The 23,456-nt window shown below is 38.2% G+C and overlaps 1 protein-coding gene across 5 annotated transcripts in view; it reads right to left on the bottom strand.

Annotated features, from left to right (window-relative positions):
• LOC135941055 (Kv channel-interacting protein 4) overlaps nt 1-23,456 on the bottom strand; it is a 37,029-nt gene that overhangs the window by 1,884 nt on the left and 11,689 nt on the right. For 4 of the 5 annotated variants that reach the window (XM_065486291.1, XM_065486300.1, XM_065486310.1 and 1 more), the window contains 3 exons: nt 3,506-3,697; nt 2,010-2,083; nt 537-749 (listed from right to left, as the gene is read on the bottom strand). In XM_065486291.1, the coding sequence (XP_065342363.1) occupies nt 537-749; nt 2,010-2,083; nt 3,506-3,697 (479 nt within the window). Of the gene's footprint in view, nt 1-536; nt 750-2,009; nt 2,084-3,505; nt 3,698-3,918; nt 4,145-19,568; nt 19,710-23,456 lie in introns of those variants that run through there. The other variant, XM_065486284.1, reaches the window with a different exon arrangement.

Consider the following 23,456-nt stretch of genomic DNA (forward strand, 5'->3'; position numbering starts at 1 on the left):
TGTTGGATTAGTTTTGTTTATAGTTATAATTATCACTTTAAATTAACTTTCGAATTTTGTATTTCAATCAACTGGCTCTTCGTCAGTTTTCGAAAAACTATCATTCTATTTAGAGATGTTAATTTCCCATATAACATATGGAAAATTGAAAATTAAATTATTGTGCGCTCATGCAAAAAAATATTATTTTTGGGGTAGATCTACAAGTCTTTTAACTATAAAATTAGTTGAAAAATTAAAAAGGTTAGCAACCCATGAAAAGCACTGGGCTGGACTCTTGAGCAGACAAATCATTAATTGATTCTAATGACAACAAGAGTAGGAAATGAAAAATATTATTAATGTTTATTGCTAATCTATATTAAAATATTACAGTCGAAGAAAATCATCAATTAAATCAACATTAATACAGGCAAAAAATGACGAAGCAGTAACCTGAATGAAATGAAAAAAGGAATTTAAAATCCCTCTGGGAATCTCTTATTGTCGGTGCGCAATACATTTATTTTAAATTTCACCGTGCTAATCAAATTTACCTGGAATATTCTATCGACTTTTTCTTTAATCACAGCATCATCGACGAATGGATCAGTGAACTTGCCCATGAGATCGTACACTGCCGTCACAATGTCAGTCATCTCATCCCTGGTGATGCATCCATCTCCGTTGATGTCGTACAGCCCAAATGTCCAGCGCAATTTTTCTTCCAAGGATCCCCGAGACAAAGTGGACAGTCCAAGAACAAAATCCTGCAAAGTTTTAAATTCATTTGAGCATCATGAATTATTATTGATTAAAAATTGGAGAATTTTGCGACTGTCATAGAAATCTCGCAAAATATGTATTTCATTAAAATCCTGTTGTACAAACAAACATGACATGCAAAATAATTAGTCATTTATTAGGTGTGTCGTTAAATATTATGAAAACAATGAAACCAATGTCTCTTTGACCAAAGCTGCCTCTTATTAAAATGTAATTTGATGGCGTTCAATAAATAATATTCTATTATTATAAAACAATATAATTAAGAAAGCTTAACAATGAACAAGTTTCAGGTGGGCTTCAGTTATTATTCAAGCATTTAAAAACTGAATGGCTTAATGATAATTATTTTTCGTACAAAAGATGCCTGTTATAAATATAAAATATCAAAATTGTGAATGAGAATAGCATAACAAAGGATTTTTTGCTGCTAATAATAATTTTATACTGATGTTGCTGTTCCAAGAAGCTATTTTTTCATGCTTGAGCAAACCACAAATAATAGCAGTATCTTGTCCCTCAAGTCTTGGAAAATACCAAAATATAAAAGGATGCTTTATATTGATTTTTGTTTATTAAGTAAAATTTCAACATTGTATGTTCTTTATTCTATTATATGAATATCTTTTGCTAACGTATCGTTTCAACAAAAATCTGAGAGAAATAAGGAAATAATTTATAATTAAATTATGTTACTTGCATTGTGAGTAATGGATTTTTATTCTGCTATTGTAAATTTAGCAACTATATAGCCTTAATATTTTTGAATTCGATCCTCTTTGAGCTTCTCATCTCATCTGGGCATCATTTCAGAAGTGTCAAGCATCTTTAGGAGGACATGAAAATAAACCTTTTGAAGCTGGAAGTTTTTTCAGTGCTGCGTAGTTAGTGAAATATGAAGTAGTGGTAAATATATTTTTCATACAAAGCAGGGCTTAACTTGTATCTCAAAAGCCTTTGTGTGTTAAAAAGTTAAAAATGTATCATCCAGATAGTTAGTAAAGTTAGCAAAATATTTGAACATTTAGTAAAAAGAGAAAAGATATACATGATTTTACGTTTATTAATTTTTAGCAAGTGCATGGAGAATCTTTTGGGTAGCAAATATATTTCCTTAGTTTACAAACAATACATTTGGCGTTAAAATAATTTCAAATGCTCAGGTGATAAGCTGGGGCTTAGACCAGATATAGAAGAAAAAATTAGATGCTGGCATAGAGAGTCAGGAGACCATAATATATTACCTCAAAACTAAGCAGCCCACTGTGGTCGTGGTCCAGCGTGTTGAAAACGTAATGCGCGTATTGACTGGTGTTGGCTGAAAGCACATGGCGCAGTGTATTAGCAAAAGCAGCTAAAATAATAAGCCGCTACTGGCGTTCTGGATTATAGGAAGCCATTGGGAACATTAATAAGGTACGGCAGCATTAAAGGGCGAGCAATATTGCTTTTTCTTTCCCTTCTATAACAACGCTTGCTTTAACTTCAATTACACGGCAAAAAATTATTGCTGCCTCGAATATCGCATATGATTGGGATTGAAATGTTTGTGCGCCGCGTTTGCCTTTGTCTCGCGTGAGCTCTCGTTTTAATTCACAGCTTCTCTTTAATAAAAAAAATTCGGTACCCCATTCGAGATTGCTCACGAAACATTTGAGGACGGCTTGCAGGCAGCGCGCGACGAGTGCGATGAACAAATGCACGATTGAAAAGCAACGAGAACCTTTGATGGGGAAACGTTTCAGAGCACCTGCGTTTGATTATGAGAAAAGTCATGGTCGACCTGCCATATTCCCCGCCATTGAGCGCAAATAAAAATGCCGCTGTCAATTGTCGACTTATTCATGTTTCAAATATTCATGCTAAAGATGGGCGGCGCGGTGATTGTAGAGCATCTGCCACCGACGTGTGAAAAGAGGCTTTTGCACTGTCCCGTTGCAGGGTGTGCAAATGAGTTTTCTTGCTTCACACCCCACTAAGAAAAGGTTTATTGAACATAAACCTCTGTACCATATCTCCCAAGCAATTCATTCCCACACGTCGCTGAGTTATTACATAGCGCACAACAGCGCACAATATTTTGCCTCGATAAAAACGCAAATGATTATAACAAAAGAACATGAATTTGAGAGAGAAAATTATAAGTACATAATATGTAAGTCAATTAGTGATGATTCTATAATGTGAAACGCGACCAATAAATTATCATCTGTGATTAGGTATTTTCTATTAAAGAAGAGCTTTAGGTTCAACTTTTATTATTGCTATTGGCCGTAAACAATCAAGAACATTCTGCATTGTTGGCTTTAGCAATTGGTTCACTGAGTCCGTTGTTTCTTATGGAATTTATAGCAACAGGTAACCTCTACAATATGCAATTATGAAACCAGGACTGAGGTGAAGTTGTTGTTAAATTTTGATTTTGCTGAATTTTTCGAAAAAATAAATAGTTTGGCAATGATTTTTTCACTTTGATTTCAATTTCACTCGTCGCAATGTAATGCGAATAATGAAGTAAATTATGGAATGATGCCTATATAGACTGACAGCATGATAACAAAAACCAAGAAAAATTCTTTAGTTGGAGATGATTTTCTATTTGGTTATTTTTGTTTTTAACTCAGTAAAATAACTAGTGCAAAATTTTAATTTTCTAAAGCTGTTCAAATGGTGGTACTGTAGATTTTTTTTAGACATTTCTAGAAATACGATGCGCTCGCATAATCATTATTATACTCACCTCCTTGGGGAAAGAACTGCGAGTAGATACCCTTGAAAGTGTCCTCCCTGACAACTCCGGACGGACACTCGGCCTTGAAGCCGCGGTATATCCTCTTCAATTCAGGCTCCGAAAATCTGGTCGCTTTGCATAAGGCCTCCAAACTATCTGGTCTGTAACTTGGCGGTGCCTCCAACTCCTCGAGCTCCGAATCTGCTCTCGAGAAGCAAAAAAGAGGGTAAAAGCGTTAGAAAGGGCAGAGCAATCAGAGCCGTGGGCGGCCAAGTGGAGAAGAAATCAGAGAAACTGGAAGATCGCGCCCGCGTGCGTGTTTGTGCGTATAGCGTACGTACGGGGGTGCAGTGTGGCAGCCGCGAAAACGAGAGAAAGCAAATGACGCTCACAATGCACTCAAACGAGCGGCTTCTTTTTACCCAAAGCAAACTTGACTCCCGTCCAGGCCTGCTTGACGAAATTCAACAGCCTGCGGTAAATGGAGCGGGTGGCTCTGGAAGCTCGCGACGCTGACCCAGAGAGGCCCTGTCGTCGTGAGGACGTCGGCCCGTGGTGCAAATGATGCTGCTTGGCCTGCGGCGTCGGCCCCGTACTCACCATGCCGTACATGCCGCCGTTTTTCCGACCCCTGCCCCTGACGAAACGCTGAAATGCCATGAGAATGGGTAACATTGCGCTATTCCAGCGATCCGCTATTTGTCCCTTGCTGCGTGATAGTTTTTAGAAACAGTATATATGTGGCAGTGTGCAGATATGCAGACTTGAAATCCTTTCCACAGGCTTCTACACGCACGGCACGTTAAAAGCCACCAATCTGGCAGCTTTGCATTTATTGTGTTACTCCCCCGCATAGTCATTTTCCGTGCACAAGCTTTTAAAATTTTAAGGTATTTCGAGTTCGTGTGTGATGCCGGAGACAAGAGGGCCAACGTAAAAGTTGTACGCAGAATGTATTCGTTTAAGGTTGAGCGAAGGCAGTTGAGTAAACTTGATTTTCCAGCGAAACACAAAGGCATTTTTCTCCGAGTGCTTTTCGCAAAAAGTTCAATTTTCCGGAGGCAGCAGTGAGCTTCAAGAACTTCGCATATACTTTAAAAGCAGCCAGCCCGCTTCAGGTCTCTTTCAACGAGCATAAAATGAAAGAGTTGGCAAATAAACTGGCAAGCACAGAACCATTTATGAGCAAACAAAAAGGCGCACTTTTTTCTTCGTCTTTTGTATTAGGAGCATACGTTTTGAATTATTGGGGCGAGAACGGAAAAAAGACTACTCTGTGGTTTGAAGTTTATGATTAAATATTAAAATAGTGAAAACCAGAGAGTGCGTTTCAAAAGCTAGCTGAAGGGCTTACAAGTGATGTTTACTGGGATGCAAAACTTTTGCTTTGACTGAGAGTGGATGTACATGAAAGCATAAATTATAAAAAACAGCTTTTTACAAAAAATGCAAAAACCTTGAATAATCTGAAAAAGAAGGAAATTGTCCTGGTCGCGGTAAAATTGCGCATCGCTTAACCAACACACAAATTTTCACTGTCGAATTATTGTTGCCCTTTTCTTGCAACTAGGAAATTCACATTTAGTGAAATTTTAAAGGATATACCTCGCACGTTCTCATATTGCTCTTGAGCCTCATCTCCAGTGCTTTACTTATTGTATAACGAAATTTACACCTCCGTTAATTTGTAAGAGGAAGTTTGTCACAGGATGGGCAAGTGGCGGGGTTGCGCAATCTTACCTTTTTTCATTTGCTATCTTTATGATTGTGTTTAGCAATAAGTCAATGGTAATTTTATGCCACTATTCATGAATCTCAATAATAAGTGGTGTCAATCGTTTTAAACGACCAGTGATTTAAAACTTCCTTCAGTTCGCAGCCCAGGATGACAGGTTAAGTGCTGCAGATGAGTCTTTTGGAGACCGTTACATCATGATAACGTGAGAGATTATTTTTCTCTTACAGAATTTTGCCCTTTTTGTCAGTTGGCCACCCTTAGTATATACTCGCAGAGTAAAGTTATTTTGTAATTTCCTATTTCGATACCAATTTCTTGCTTTTTCTATTTTCTTATTTTGTCGAGTTAATATTTTTGATGTAGGTTTTAATTGCACGGAAACAAAAGAGGCCAAAACTGAATTTTAGATGAGCCATACTTTAAGAAAAGACGCAACCACATTTTTTTCCTCTTAATTGTTTTAGCTTTAGCACTGTCAAAAATTAAAACACCGCAGTGCTAGTGAGGACTGCACGTGCGTGGATGAAAATTCACCTGACAACCAAATTGATTTCATTTTTACAATTTTTCCTTCAACACAAATTAATAAACCTACGCATGAGTGGCCGCTTTCTCATAAAAACTGTAAGAAATACTTTTTTTGTGGAGAGAGAGTGTTTTGCATATTTGTTTTAACATATTGAAAGGTTTGGGCGTCCGACGCTCTTAGAGGAATTCGCGAGGCTTAAGTTAATATCCCTTGCGGCGGCACGGATTATTATACCAGGTAAAGGCCATCAATACACGATGGCCGTTCGTATTGCATGCATCGGAAATTCCTTGGGGAGCTGTGCACAAACGCTGAGTTCATTCCCAATACGTACATGTGCGTGGTGTGGCGTGGCGCCTTAATACCATAGAGCTCGCGCTGTAATTATGAATGTCCAATACACTACCGGCCTCCGCCTTTCGAGCCAACATCGATTTTCCGATTGTTTCATTCCACTTACATTTGTGACAGCATAACACACATTCAGCTCTAAGATATTGTGTATCCTTAATGAGAATTGACTCATTAATGCATTCTTCGAAAGTCAGAATGGATGAAATGTCGGTAAGTTCAATCATCATTAATTTGTTTTATTTTTCATTCACGCTGACAATTAATATATAATGAAAAGCTTGGTGCTGCAAAATTATACTTATTTTCATTAGTAATTCAAATTGAATGTAATTAAAAGTTCCAAGATTCAATATCTTAGCTCATGAAATATTTATGTGCTCTTCGCTCTTGTGTTGAGCTCCGATTCAAAACGAGAGGATATTAATTTTCCCATGAATAGAATCAGAGCAGTGCTCTGATTTTCGCATTTTCAGTTGGTTCGGCTCCAATTAAACCCGACTCAAATTGCAGCCAGCATGGATATATGTGTGCACGAGTGCACTTGAGTGTGAAATTTCCATTGAGAGATGCGATATTTCGAAAAAGGTCTGACAGAGGCTGGCTGCATGCATGAGCAAAGTTTTTTTTTAATTTGCCAGCAGCAGAGGACAAGCGCTTTGTGGCAATAACAATAAAACGCGGTGGTTCATTTATGTCTGTCTCTTTGATTTCCATATTTAACGAACTGGTGGAAAGTGGAGTGCACACTCACGCAAGCAGGTATGCATGCCCTATATGAGGCAGTAATGGCACTGCTGAGCGCTATTTATTGTGTGGACGCTTTATTTAGCGAATCGGGGCGAGTGAGAACTCAATTCTGCATAAATGCACCGGCGCTCCGGCCTGTTTCCCATTCACTCGTCTGGTATACGCAAACAAATTACTTGCACTCAAATGCATCTTGTTCTGCTTAACGTGTGCTGGCCGTAGGGGAGCGCACACATGCAATTTTGCTCTGTGAATAGAAACCACTTTTTCGAGAGATGGTCGCAATATATGGCAGTCAGTTACAAATGAAATTCGAACTCGATACATATCTCTGCAATATCAGCCGCAGCCTGTTAGTATTTTTTTAAATGTTGAGATACTCTTGCTACTGTGGAGTATACAGCTCGCTAATTAATCATAAACTAACCCGTTGACCCGCATTGTTAAGGCATTCTCAAGAGATTCAAAGTAATGGGAGATATTTGAGCAGTTCGGGATCAAATGCTGGCTGCCCGATGTCAGAGATGACAAAAGTTGGTTAGTTTAGTGACTCGAAATTATCAAATAGCTCAAAGGGCTGGGAGGCGCACCGGCGCCGACTCGCTATTTGCTGGTTTTCGCACCTTTCCAGCGGCCTTAGGGACAAATGTTTGGCGTGTCAATAGAAGATCTCAGCGTGGGCAAACCTAAAGATGGTCACCTTGGGCCCAAGCTCCTCTGCGGCCACTCGGACCACATGTTATCCGGTCGGCGGTGTAATTGGGACCCCGTTTACACATAGCTCATGGGATGCGCTGAGCAGAGGTTAAAAAAACCTGAGCATTAGCATAATAACCGGAGATAAAAACAGCCTCTTAAAGGTAACATTTATATTTTAAAAATAAATGATAATGATGATGCATTTATTAAACACTGAAAGGTGTACAGCTATAGGTATTAGATTTCATCTTAAGTGCTACAGGTAGACTAATATCTCTTTTTCACAATTTAGGAAATGATAATAATAGAATTTACAAACAGAGTTTGTTGTCATTTTACAATAATATATTCTATTTATACTCCATACATAATAGAACCCGCGACAAGCGTATCGCATAAATGTGCGCATATTATCACAGAGCGTAGACTTTCAGTTTTGGTCGAGCATTGCGAGTATGTCATTGAATTCGGGCCCGAGCTGTGAAATCCATAGCCTTCTGCAATAGCTGGCACTCAATGAATTTAGTATACCTCTCTGTATTTGGAAAGGAAAGTCTGTGACTCAATTCCACGGCGAAAAAGCCCGTGTCAGCAACCTCGTATGCTAATCTTGATTTCGTGTACTCAGATAGGCAGAGCAGTTTCTTTAAAAAAATCTGGGTTTTACTGATTCTAATGTTACGAAATCTGTACTATACGCAGAAATAGTTAAATTTCTTCTATACCGTAGCTTGCAATTGGTGCAATAGCTAGGTTGAAAAATTTAATGCGGATACTCAGCAAAATTACAATTACGTAACTGAAAAATACGCTGATTGTTAAAAATATCTCTCAGCCGTACGTGAGATATGAAAAATGAAAAATACTTTCCGCGTTCCTCGCAAATCCGCAGAGCGATATTTTTCATCCAGAAAAAAATTCAATTCAATTATATCACAAACCCCCGCCTTGTGCCAAGCCCGCTAAGATTAAAGAGCAGGTTTCCACCCTCGAAAAATATATTTTTTAATTCGATTGCGTGCTTGGTTTGCGAACTGCAGCCTCGGTAGCCAGCGCATTTATTAATTTGCCGGTCGGCGGGCTCCACAGCCAACTGCTCCTCTGCGAAAAAGAAGCAAGGCTGGCTTGATAATCGGGCACGTCAATAAAGCGTCATTCCGGAGCTTCCCCTGTCGCCTAGGCAACCACATCGGCACACTCGGGCTCCTAGAAGGCGCCGTATTTTTAACAATGGGACAAAAACGCAAACTCATATAATATTTTTCCTATTCCTTAATATAATCGTAATTTGAACACTTGAGTACAATTGCTTGGAAAAATTTAATCAGCACTGAAATCTTAACTAAATGAAAATTTGTTATTTTTTTAAATTCACTTCATTTTTGTTAGTATGAACTAGATTAAAAAAACCTAGTTTTCCGAATCCTTTCTCTTCCTGCATAAATCACTCATAAAACACGACCAGATAATTATGCAACCCGCGCAACATACTTGTAGAGAGATTGCCTATACGTAATAGTTTCAGGTAATATACATGAGCGCCTACTTGTTTTATTGAACTTGTTCACATTTATTATTAAAAATCTTCGAACACTGAAATATATCACATTGTAATTCTGAAAAAAGCAGATAAAATCAATTTAGAAAATTTATTAAACAAAATTCATATAATTTTAGACTACACTCGGTGTTTGGTTTTTGTGAGTGTAAAGTTTCATGTGAAACTGAAATGTGATTTCCATTTTGGATACTCCTAGCTCACATCTAGATCAATAATCGTTACAGGTGTCTATCACGATATCGGAAGGCATTACTTAATTTCTCGGTAGGTCCATTGGCTCTGAATGTGGAGCGTATTTGCCTCCGAGTGTTGGAATCCATTAATGAATTTAATTAGCCGCACAAAGGCCTAATTTCCCATCACAAAAGCGGTCGGCCAACTCTGTCAAGTGGATCGAAGGGGCGCGAGATCTGCACAAATTATGCGATTCGCAGATTTTGCTGCAGCACGGCGCGGCATCGATTGTGGTGCGGCGGAGTCGTAATTGGCCACTCCATAAATTCGGTTTAATTGACATTAAAGGGAGGAGAGGCCGCTGTCAAGAGTTTTTTTGCCTCGTTTCTCAGAGGGCAGAGTAGGAACAACACAACATCAACACATCAAATTGAGACTCTGCAGAAGGAGCGAGCCGCGTTTTTATCCTGGAAGCGGTGGACAAATTGTCTCTGGCGCACTTTTTCAGCTAATCCCAAAATAGAACGTGGGCTAAGTGAACGCTAATACGGCGAATGGCACGCCGTTTTGCTGTCACCATAGCAACAGGTAGCTGCTGAGAGAGCGGACTGACTGAGTGCCGAGATATTGAATGAGCAGACCGAATGACAAGGGCCGCGCGCCGAGCCCGTGATAAGTCCTGCTGAAACAAAGCGCGACCCGAATTAATAGGACTGAGCAACGCCCTGGCTCCGGCGGGATAAGGAGACGCTGCTCGGGCTAAATAAATTATCAGCAGCTGGTGAAACAAAGGCTTGCGCTAATATATGCCCAAGGTGCGCAAACAATGGCGCTCTTGCGAATAAGAATGGGTGCACCATTGAACGCACGAAGTGAGCTGTAACCTTTTTAATAATACTTTGCACGTCCTCTCGAAAAGAGCACTTTGTTCATTCTTGGAAAACGATTGTATTCTTGACCGCTACACACGTGCATTTTGATACAATCTGCTTTTCTAAAGTAAAAAAATAACACGCACTTCCTCTAGAACTAGCTTCCTGAGAAACTACCCTCTAAACTCTTCCTCGACCTTAAGATAACGCCAAAATAGTTGAAAATTTCCCATTTTGTTTAGTGAAGTCAAGCATCCACTTCATTGGCAACGAAGATGCACAAATGTAAACTGAGCTGTTTGTGTATGTTTTACGCAGGATGTGGCTAAGTCAGGAATACACGTAAAAATTGTAGTAGTGGCTTGTGGAGGACTTGGAGGAGCTCGAAGAGGTCATGATTATAGATTTTTTTGTATTGTGACGCAATGAAAGCGCAAATATAAATTAATTTTTAAATAAAACCTGTGTATCTGCTGTACATTAACATGTTAATAAAATAAATCGAAAATTTCCTACTTAAATCCTTAATTATTCTCACCTCAGCAAGGATTTTTCAAACTGACTTTCGAGCGCGGAGCAATTAAATACACGCATTCTAGAAAGTCACTAACTAGCAAATGGAGTTTTTCCGTCTTGACATACTTCTACACTGAAAAGAAAATGTTGTTAGGAAAATAAAATATATCTTCTTTTGAATAAAACCACCGCTTTCTCAACACAAAGCGTGTCATTTAATAGCAAAATCAAGGGTGGATAAGAGGGTGACAAACTGAAAGAGTCTCTCTTTTATCCTAAACAGGCCGAGTCATTACAGCGGGATTTCTGGTGCAAATGACCTCGCCCACACCTCTTTTTTAATGAAAGAGACTGACTCTGTAAAAAGTGTCCCCTTGATGGGAAGAGATTACGCAAATGGGTCGCCGCTTTCACCGAAAGGGCGGCGCTGAGATAAATACACAACGCACTAACTTTTCTTCTGAGAGAGTGCTACGTTTTTAATTATTGACTGCCTCCTTCCCATGCTGCTGCGACGGCAACTTCATCCCTTGAATTTCGTGATTGGTTAACACACGACAAAAGGAGTTTTCGTCCTTATTAGTCCCACAGAAAGCGTAAACTGAAACTGAATAGGGAAAAGATTCTCAGGTTGCAAGCAAAAAATGCGCGACAGACGCAGCCTTTTTGTCGAAATTAATTTGATTCCTTCGCTTTGCTTGCGCGACACTCCGGGTAACAAAACACCTTCAACGTGTCATTCAAGTTCTCGCTAAATTATTCCTCAGCAAGGTGAACAAAGTGAGCGGGCGCTGTTTGTAAAAGCGGTAAATGAATTAAGCAAAGTCTCTTCTCAGCTGCACTTTTGAACTTAATTATATAGCACAGTGGAGAAGGCGCTCGTCGCCGTATAATAGTCGTCTCACTTCTTCCTTTTAGCCTGCTGTCGCGCACATTCTTAATTAACTTGAAAGGATCTTTGTGATAGGAAAGCAGCGAATATGTACTTGATTTGATTTGAAATCTAATGAACTAAATTCTAAAATTGATTTAATAAATACATTTTAATTGAAAATATAGATGGTTAACAATTTAGAATCGAAATTATTCTAGATGTATAGGTGCATGAAATATCAAAGTTTTCTTAAGGAACAGAATGATTTATTTATCATTAAATTATATCAATTACATAATCCTTTTTCCTAAATATAAATTCAACTACCACTTGTACGTTGAAAGTTTGCATTAATTGCAATTTAAATGGCCAAATTACGATCAAATAAAATTTTAGACTTAAAAATGTGTGGAAATTTAATTCATCATGGAAAACGGAGCTCATTAATATTCTTTATGAATATATAAATAAAAAATGAGTATATTTGCCAACAGAAATAATCACGAGGCTCAACTCTACATTGAAAGAAATGCCTATAATCACATGTAAAACTCCTCTCTTATTAATAATTGATATTAATTGAATTGTAATTTCTGAATCTTCATCATAGAGCCACCATATAAAAATTGAGACGTAATTATATATGTACTTTAGAACTATTCTTTGGTCCAAGCAACAAGATCGAAACAATAAACTCAATTTCAAACTCATGTTTCTAGTCTTGCATGCTTCATTTGCAAATTTACTACTGATATTAAATTGAGAGCCTCCGAGTTTGCTGCCGGGTATGTAAATTCGTCGTGAAAATGTTAGTTTGCACACTAGCCGACCTGCCACCAGTTTGCTACGAGAAATAACTTGATTTGCTCTCTCTCGCTCGCTTCTGCAAAATAATAATGTTACGAGCACACTCCTTGACTCACATCTATCTCTATATTTGTAGCATGGCAAGCTAAAATGCCAGTGCAGTCGCTCCGAATATAAACAGAAAATTAAATTTGCGCAACAAACCAACCAGCGTTGAAATGATCACCGGCGAAGTCAGGTTATTTCATTTTCCTCTTATTTTCCCGTCTGTGTATTACGAACATATGAAAAATGATTTAACTTAATGTATCTGACATGCGGAATTGAATTTTTAAAAAGCAGCGATGGATTGAATTTCTTACAAAGCGGGTGTAATCTTGTCTTAGCGGTTCAATGCGGGGAGTGAAGAGTTTGATAAGCGCCATCGAAACGTCAGCTGGCTAGCTGTGTGATTGATATTCCTAATTTTGTTGCATATATAATTACTTATTATTATTTTTGTCAAAAGAGGTTGATTGATCAAATCAATCAATGTCGGAAATTTAATCAATTAGGTGTTCATATACTAACTCAGTAAAAACATTTTGTTAGATGCCGATGAAGTCAGAAGCACGCGAGGTTGTCATGATAAATTTGCCAATAGAAATCAAACGCTGCTTATCCTCGGTAAGAAGTGAGCTGTTTTTTCCGTATTTTTACAAAAAAAGAAGCTGCGTTTTATATCTTCTACTAACAAAATAAATTTTAAATATTATATATATAATTTTTGTGCAAGGATGTGTTTTAGCAGTTTCCAAAATATTTAAACAGTTAAAACAAGGACGATGTCGTAATAATAATTTATGTTTTAATTGGTACTCTGAAACTAATTATATGGATCATACTCTCAATGGCTTTTAGAACAAACTCATTAGCTGTCTTTGCGAAATTTAATGTAATACGCCTTCAGCTCATCACTGAACCTGAAATTACACGTATTTTGCAAGCACATAGGGAATAGCTCAAGCCGAGCAATATTCAGCAGAGAGAAAACGGAAGGCCGCAATAACGACGTCATAAGCTGGCACATGCAAATTTCAGGCAAACGCGCGGGAGCCTGAATTCATTGGCCTCGAGAGAGCGAACGCGGTGTAGTTGCGCACAAGTCGTAAGTCTTAACACTCGCTCATTAAGACGGGATCAGTATTGTTGTTTTAATCCGCGTGTGCGTTCACCAAAATAGCTCCATCCTGTGGTGTTATCTTCGCCCCATCAACTCGTAAATAAAATCTGCGTTCGGCTGAGGCATTGCTATTTTCTGCCCTGCTTTGTCGCCATGGTGACAGCTGCCTCAAATAGAGCGCCACGCCGAAATCAAAACGCTGTTTTTCCGCATCCGCATCCGCATGTGCGTGTGTGATTTTGCACTATATACACCCGCAGAACAAACATAAACCCACATAATTGACAGCCACGTTCCCCAAACAAATGTTAATTAAAGGAGTGTGTTAAAAAGAAAACGAGGTGTTTATGTAATTAACCTCAATGTGTCTCTGTTTAATGTTTTTGAACACGCGTCACTTGATTGCTCCGCATTTCAATATTCGTTTAACACTCTCAACCACCTGTAACTAATTGCTATTTAGGTCAGTTAAATATTTATATTTTAGAAGAAATGAATTAAATAAAATTGCTAACAGAGAATGTCGTCATTTATTGGATGGAAAGGTTGAGGCTTTTATCCATATGATGTGGGTGCATGTTAGTCCATATTAAATTTCGCATCAGGACTTACTGTTATTTGTACTCTTCCTTATGATACACATTAAATTTTGGAACTTTCAAAATCACTGACTCCAGCATATTTTGAGTAAATAAAAAAGTAACATTGTGAACCGACGATAGACTGCTTGTAAATTTTGCTTTACGGACAACGGCTCCTGCCACTTTAGAGCAATAAAAGCAATGCTAAATTACTAGTTACTGTCTCAAGATAGAAAGATCAATTTTAAATTTAATAATACCAAACAATTATTTCTACATGTTCCCTGTTAAAAAAGCAAAGGCTATCAGATTGCCTCAACAAATGCAGCAAAATCTTTTGGAAACGCGGACTTTAATCAGCACTATAACAAAATCAACGCGTTTAAAAATGAAATAAGCATGGCTGCAGCTTTACGTATAGTGAAGGGAGTACTGCAATGTTGCCCTGTAAATTGAATGATACAATTCTGCTACATAAATCTGGCGAAACATTATCAAAGAAAAATAGCAAAAAGACAATGTAATTGGCTTTGAGGAACTGACATAAAAATTGCATCAATGGAGCCAAAAACCGCAAAAACTTGTTCCAAAAACTATCTATATTTGTCATTAAAACCGTCTAATAATCCATCTAAGTAGTGTTAAAATTCATCTAAAAAATGTATTTTCGTAAAAAATGATCAAACCTATTTTATTGCCTTTTTTATTTTATTTTTTAGTCAAAAAGGGCAGGCCACTGCATGTCCAACTGGGAAAAAATAGTAATTATTATTTACAATACCAAAAACATGATTTATTTTTTATGTAGATGTTTATTCATAATCGCATGTTAATCAGTGTCTCGTTTTGAGATTACTTCGGTTAAATAACTATTTTTACTCTGACAAAGCCATGTAAAAAGGAATATATATGCACAGCGACAGCGAGGACCGAATGATATTCCAGGATTTTTGTTTCCTTAAATTAACTTTCAGGAAAGCCGAGGAGTGCAGAAATTAAATTTGCTTTTCTCCGCATAAAATCTGCATCCAGTCATAATTAAGTTATGCGGGTCTAGAATTTCATAAGAGCTGGAAGGAGCGGAGCGCGATACTACGCAAAGTGCTTCAAAAATCCTGTATAATATCTGTTGGCGTGGACGCTGTGGGAAATGATGCGCCGGTTTCGTTTCACGACCCACATTTGCCACGCAATTACGCACAGAAATGACAGCAAGCTGCCCAAAAAGGTGCTAAAACAATACCTGAAACGGGCACCCACCGCGACGATAATGACCACAAAATTTGATGCCGACACTCGCAAGGGATTTGCCGGCGAAATTGTTGCAAAGCGCGAGATTTTGCTCACGCATATACACATAGTTAGCTGCTTTGTGTTTTGTTTGTGTGTGTGTGTGTGTGTAACAATTATAAAGCACCCCGGAACGCACTTTCGGCGTTTTTTGCCGTGGAGGGAAAGAGAGGCTCACCGAAAACGCACGCCATACTTGACATAATGAGGTTGTACGACAAGTCGCTGCTTTTCTAGCGCACAGACTTGTCGACTTTTCCATCCACGAGTCGACCTTGTTTGAAGAGACGAGAGCGAGAAGAAAATCTGGCTGCTCCCCTTGAGAGGGTATCAGGTTACATAAAACCATTTTAATACACCCATCAGATCTTCAGAGTCTCATCTCCGGAATGATATGCGCGGAAAGATGACACTGAATTGTCTTACGAAGAGCGTTTTTGAGGACGAAGCTGTCGTCTTTTGCGCAGTTAGGAATTATGATTCATGCTTGGGTAGGCCTAGAATTTCTCGTTCTCATCCAATATATAAATTTTAAAAAGGTAAATGCAAAGTGAAATATTATTGCTATAACAGGATTTTACCTCCGTTAAAAAGACGAAGTACTTTTGGCCAACTACAATGGATTTAGGGTCGGGAAATTCAGAATTTTTTCCAATAATATGATGATTCTTTTAAGAAAGATTATTGACTTCACGTATGGACCTTTTTACTCATTTTTTCCGAGCTATTTTGTGACTAGTAGAAGTTACAATTACATGCAATGGTCAACGTAAATTAAGATGGTTTCACTGTCACATTCTGATCGTTTGGAAGGAAACGAATAAAAATGTAGGCCATCTTTCCAATTAAACTAAATAAATTTGAAAAAATATATTAAATCATGAAAATTATGATTTTGTTCAAGATTTTTTATGAGCTTCATGCCCCATATGAGGGCTGAAAAACTGTTTTCCTATCGACACTCCCAGTTTAACTAGCCTTTTTATTCCGATTGAACAACATCTGATTTGAAAAGCAACTTTGAAAAATTTCGACAAATTTTAGTGCTTTGCAGGTGATCTGAATTATTTTTGGTACCTTAAGACCCTGTTGGAGTGCAAGGTTTTTATTATTTCGAGTTCAGCTTAAAAGTTGAAAAAATGCAACCTGTTCTCATTCGATGCCTACAAGTTTACCTAACCACGGAGAAAAATTCGACCATCTTAAACTCCCAACCTTCAATGTCAGTATCTTGTGCTGATAAAATCCCCAATTTAAACGAAACTTTTCATTCTGAAGATTCAAATCGCATCCAACAAGATGAATGTAAAAAATGAAGTGCCAATCCCGTTCGCTTGCGATGCGAATGTCAGTGATTCAGTGGATTAACAGAAGCGACAAGCGACTCGGTGAACGCGCGCGCAATGCACAATTTTTAGTTTTCTTTTCACGGCAAGGTTGGGAATGAGTAAGGGTGCTGGTTTAGCAAATTACCCAGCGCAAACAATAACAGCAGTGCAGCAGGTTTATTGCCCTGCGGGCCGTTCCAATATAACCAGAGCCGGACGTGCGCCTTCGCTGGCTTCAATCGCAGCCCCGAATTGGTATTGCGCTCGCGGTACTTTATCTCCGGGTGTCAGTCAACAGCGTGCAGCTTTGTGCGTGCCTGTTCTGTTCGCGGCGACCCACTCGAATCAATCAACCACGCGCTGCGGGGACAAAAACAATGCCGACCATTAGCACAATCGCTCGGTCAAGCGTCTATTCGAGATTTAAAATACTTCATCGAAAAACAAAACACTGCCGGCATCAATTATACATATAAAATGAAGTGTTAATGAATAGTCCGATTAAAGAATATTATAGAACATAAAAATTGCGTATGAAATTATGCTTGGGATAAACTTAATTTTGCTGCAGAGCCAGAGACAAAGCATGAAATATTAAAAAATGTCCATCGTTCTATACAGCTTAAAATGGTGACCGTTTACAGTTAAAATGATTTAATAATTAAACTCTACATAGGAAATATTTCAAGGAAATTTGCCATTAAATCCTATCTGGTTAAGCAACAGTAGCAGCATTTTCTTGAGGGAGACGGAAAATTTGGTACTATATTTTTTTGTTCAATAAAAAGCAGGACCTCGCTCTTTTGAACTGCTACAAAATAGAAATGAGAGGGTAAAAACTTTAGGTTAATCAATTTTCATAAGAGGGAGTTGTGTCACATAAAGGGTGAGTGGTGGGGCTTCACAAGATTTCATCACTTGTTTTCTTTTTTTTATTGAGCTCAGCAATAAGTGCATATTACATATAGCCTTTTGTTTTCAACGGTCGGTGACTCACTTATACTGCAGTTTGGATTATGTTTTGCAAATGAAGTACTGCTGATGAGGCCTGCGAGGAGAGTACTAGAACCAGCAATATGCCCTCTTTAATTGTTCACTTTAACCCACCCATCCTTCTCAAGGACCAATTTTTAAAGAGATGAAACATGTCATGTGCTTCATAGGAATTTACCAATTTTTAAATAGATAAACCATGTATACAATTGAAATCTCAGAATATTCTTGAGTTTTTGTTGAAATCGCTTTAAAATTATGATATTTGAACTTAAACAAAATCAGCCGGGGATATTTTCTTTGTAAAGGTCATCAATGCTTATTTATACATGATGCCAGTTGTTTCATGTTGATGGAGTTGGAATTTGCACTGCAGTGGCTTCCTCAGGATAATATCATATCATATTAATCCGATTAATTGAAGGCTGGCATATTTCGGTTCTCAAACTTAAGCAAAGCAAAATTTACTAAAACCTTTTAAAATGTCACTATTACGTTATCATTTGATTCTCTTTCAAAAGGGCTAGATATTAATCTTCTAACCCGCTACTTGAATTCCATGGTCTGTGGAAAATTTAATTAAATAATACTCCTAGCATGATACCGCAATAAAACCACCCAGCGGGTCATATGATATAGCTTATTCTAATATTAAAGCTCGCGGACAGCAAGACAGAACTGGAGCTAATGTTGCTGCATAACTTGTCAGTCTTCGTATAACGCCTTTGAGCGTGGATATACTGCCCCGCCGTGCAGTAGAGTCAAGTCGGTTGCATACTCTGTAAATTTCTGTTCCTGCCATCTGACGCAGCATACAGAGTTTCTGACTTTCGAGATTATGCACGACTTGGCGCCTCCAATTTCAAAAGAACAGGACTTCAGAGGAATTAAATTGAGTTTCTGCCTTGCACTCCGGAGAGCTGATTAATAAGAAGAATCCCCTATTAATATACCATATATCAAGTTACACTTTCATCGTGTTCTCCAATCGAAGCTAATTTAGCTATCCTTGAGTTGTGGGTCAATTAAGCTGAAAGGTTTGATATTGCTGCCAACTCAGATAATATAATTGGACGTTCGCAAGAGCAAATTAATTGGCATGTATTTCATGAAACTTTATCAGCAGTATGTCATCTGGACGTGTGCCTCAGAACATTTTAAATTCAAAATGACATAGGATCAATCTCCCAGTTGATAACATCGATCAGGCCTCAATATTTCAGTTTATAAACAAGGCTTCTGTTTTTAAGAGACTGCAATGCAGGGAATTAATTTAATTTATCTGAACAGAAAATAGGACGTGTTTATTTCTTTAACTTAAAAAAGCGAAGATAAAAAACTGACATCATTTTTTGTGCTTGTTTTTACTTTGTGTACCCATATAGTGGACATTTTTCCGCCTGCAATTTAATTTTGTCCAAATTTCAAGTTTTAAAATCCTAGCAATATGGCAAGTGTTTAATTTTATTGTTAATTTTACTATTAATTTAACCACGAGTGTCATGGAGTAGTCCGTTAATACTTGCAGAGGCTTAATTATTTTTAAATATTCATATTAAATTATTACGTAAGGTAATAATAGATTTTAAAGAAAAAAAATCGAACTGAACAGCAAAATTATAGTGATTACCTCACAGAGTAAATAATGTTTTTAAAAACGCTTACGCCAACTTCTGTTTAGGACCCGTACAAATCCTCTCTTGTTGAGGAAATACATTGATTGCGATCACCACGATTTGCGAAACCATTGTTCTTTTAAGACGCACATAAGACATTGGCAAATCAAGCAGCAAGGGACGCACGGAAACGGCTTTGTCCGAGTGGAAAGTGGCAAAAGCAAAGCCCACCTGTTTGCCGCCGTGCGAGATGCGGAACACGCGAGCAGAGAGAGCGGACGGCGTGCGGGGTGGATGGCTGGTCGGTGGCGCGCTCGCAACAACAGCCGAGTGACGACTGGAGGGATGTTCGCCCTCATCCATCCACCTCGCCCGGCGCTACCCTAAGAGGATCCGTACTGCGCCAAAGCGCGTGACGACGGAGCAAAAAGCTCCGGCGCTCATTCACTCTCACCCCCTCTGCAGTACAACGCGAAATTCTCGCAATTTGCATACATCATTTATGCGATTTCTTTGGTTTTCGACCGAATACTAAAGTGTTGTCGTTGCGGATGACGCTTTTTGCGAAAGCCAGACGTTAAAATGCTTTTATTTGTCTCTGACTGCGTCTTTCTTCATGCCGACGCTATAAAGACGTAAATTTCGCCGTCTCTTAATCGAGCTGTAGCGCGTTAGAGATTTTGATTTTGTGGTTAATTAGAGTCTCATTTCATCAGGACTACAAAATATTTTTATTTACTCAACACGAGCATTTTAATCTGGGTAAAAATTTAGGAAAGAAGAAGGCAAGAATCAAGTTTTAATGATTAAATAAAGTACTTCCCACACTTTTTTTATATTAATTCTGTAAAATTTCATTGCTCTTTAGTGTAAAGGACTAATGGAATGAATAAAAAACCAGTCATTCATCGTTGGAAAAGCTGTATATTGTCTGGTTCATCTTGGTATTTTGTCATGAAATAGGTTTGCAGTGGACAGTCGAAACTATTCAGGAGCAATAGAAAAGAATTTTCCTACAAGAAAAAAAAACAATTAAAAATTCTATAGTTTCAGCCGGCAAAAGCAGACACTTTACTCCAATTGCAACTATGCTCAATCAGCAGCTGAAACTAGTTGAGCAGATCATTTCTGTAGGAATACGGAAATATAAACAGCTTAATATACTCCGAGGAAACTGAAATTAATTTTAATTGAAATTAATTTTAACTTAAAGTTAGGAACATAAAAACTTGGCATAAGCACTTAACGAAACGTAAAAGTAAATTTTCTTACGCGCGCATCTATCATTTACCACCAGATAACATTTTAAGCTTACAAAACTAAAAACGGTTTAAATGCTGCCAAGTAGACACAAACACGCCAAGCAGTAATTCAAATTATTACGATGATACAATCAGTTAAGTGTACATATAAAAAAGGAGCTATAGTCTTACAATCTCAAGTTCATTCATCCACATTTAATTTAAAAAGTTACTCAACGTCTTATTTATGACGAAAATAAAAGAAATCATCGAAGGTTATATTAAATTATGTCTAAAAAGATGAAATTTAGATCAGTGTAAAACAAAATTCGAAATTAGGCATGAAAATTCTATATGCTCTCGTTTAATGGTGGTAGGCGCGTGATTTAATAAAGACAGGCTTAAGGCCTGTGTGTCAACTCAATCAAACTCTCCGTCTCGTCCTGCAACGCATTAAACCGCTCGACGGGGGTTGAATTAACAGGGTGGCCTCATTACCTGCGCTCGCACGCGTCACACCCTACGACTGCCAATTACCTGAGCGAGACCACCGTTCGCATTCAAATTGATGCTAATCCAGTGCACCCGATCGGAACTCGGTCGTCGGTTCAGCGTGTCAGCGAAAAAATCAACTCTGCCTGGTGATGCATTGGCGGTCTAATTGAGGGTGGAAACGAGTTCGAGGACGCACGGCTTGAAATATATGTTCTGCCTGTCAAATTTGAGAATTTGCAGAGATACGGAGAAGCCAAAATTTTAAGATGCCTTATTCTGAAAATATATACAGGTTTTTTTGGAAATATACTACACAGATGGTGTTTTAAATTAGGGTGATTTTTTCGATCACTTTTTAAAAAATATTTAAGATTTATTCTATGCTCCAAATGAAATTGGACTATTTTTTCAAATTTCCACTGCCAAAATTCACCTGTTTGAGATATATCTTTAAAAGATGTGCAGCTTGTCAGTTTATTTTCCATCTTTCTGACGTAGTACCCTCAGGACATGTTTTTCCCTGATATCTCCTCATGGATTCGGTTTGTGTTCGCTTATTCTCTGGTCTACAAAATTCACGGTTAATTTCATCCATTGGCTGGGGGCGATTTGTGAAACAGGGCAAGTCGCATTCAAACACAAAAACTGTCATTGCTCTGCGAGCACAACAAAATCGCACTTTCTGACATAAAAAGTCTAACTTCAGATACGATTTTGTATTTGCAATTTTACTCCATACTATTTCTTTTCAGACAAAGCGACTAAGTGTTTTTAAATCAAGATATGTGAAAACATTGAATAATTGAAGAGAAAATCGTTAACCCTTTCCTTCCTTTCTGACTGTTTTGTACTGCAATCATTTTGCAATTTTATTAGATTATTAATTAATTTTAAAAATCGTTTTAAATAAAGGATTAAAAACACTCAAGGTCTTCCCAATCCTTCCCAGCTCAATGATATGAGATATGATTAATATTTGTTGCATCACTTTAGATAGAGGCATAATAAAAACAGATGTCAGTTTCAAAGAAGGGTTTTTATTACTCATTCCACCTAAGGTAGTTTCCAGATTGATATTCAGACACGCGTATTCAATTTACCTTGCGTGGAAGCGGATGGTCATGTCGTCCCCAAGGTACTATTTACAACTGAGTGCAGCAGGAAGGAAGTTTCTATTTTAGGAGTCAATCACTTTTGCCAGCCAGGAGACTTATTACAGGGGAGAGGCTGTAAACTTAACACAAAGGGGCCGACGATGCGGTTGGTCACTCTCCTATTTGGCCGATGAGTGCGCGAGAGAACGTTTCATTCCGCGCAACGAGCACCCACGAGCGGAGAACAATTTGCCGCCCCCCTTTTCCCATTTAATATTGTCCGCAGCAAAAAGTCCGCTTCAATTATATAAGCGCGTCGGTTCAGATTGCCTCTATTTATTTGATTTCCATCGTAAAGTGCACCGCCTCATCTGCGCTCTATTATTTCATTCCTCTCTCGCGACAACGCCTGCATTTGCAATTGAAATAGGATTTTCTGTTCTATACGACGATATATTGATTAATTTGTAATGGCATAACTGTAAGTTACGAGCACGATTTGTCAGCTAGCGAATTGCAATTTATAGATCTATCGATGCGTATGCATGCTGTGCAATTTTGCATGTTGGGCAAAAGCAGCGACACAGCGCACCAGTGATTACTGAGCGGTGATAGCAACTGCAAAGCAAAACCTATTTCACTGTCAATTCAAAATTTGTGATTTATTCAAATCATCTAATGCCACAACACAACTAAAGCTCGATTGTCTACTCATCGCGTTGTGATAGAGTTTCCCCTTCCAATCTTAAAATGGTTTAAATGCAGATAGGAAAATTGTTTAACCTTCGCAAATGTACACTGAAATTATTTTCTCATTAAGGAAAAATTAACTAAATCAGTCCATGATTTTTTTGAGACGTAGAAATTTTCAGTTTGCAAACTAGGCTAGATATTGAAAGAAAACATGCATTCAAAATTGTTCTCTTTAAGGTTTAAACCACAGTACATGGTACAAATGGCGGGCGTGGACGGGCAAATTCTACGCATTAAGTTAATTACCGCCTCGCCTCGATGGTTCCCAATTTTATTATTGATTGGAGCTTGGGAGAGTTGCTAGTGCGGCGGCGGTGCTTTATTACCTGTGCGTAACACGATACAACAGGTGCGCTCAAACCTTTAATTACGCTCGCCAGATATTACTAGCTGAACTCTGTTCCGTGACACACATAGACGCAGTTTTCATCACGCTACATGGATTCCCCACCGAAGCACATCAAATATTAACCGAGCAGCTATTCGACTGGAAGTTTGGCCGAGGGAAGATAAACACAAAATGGAAAGCGACTAAA

The sequence above is a fragment of the Cloeon dipterum genome, chromosome 1, assembly GCF_949628265.1.
Source record: "Cloeon dipterum chromosome 1, ieCloDipt1.1, whole genome shotgun sequence".
Lineage (NCBI taxonomy): Eukaryota > Metazoa > Arthropoda > Insecta > Ephemeroptera > Baetidae > Cloeon > Cloeon dipterum.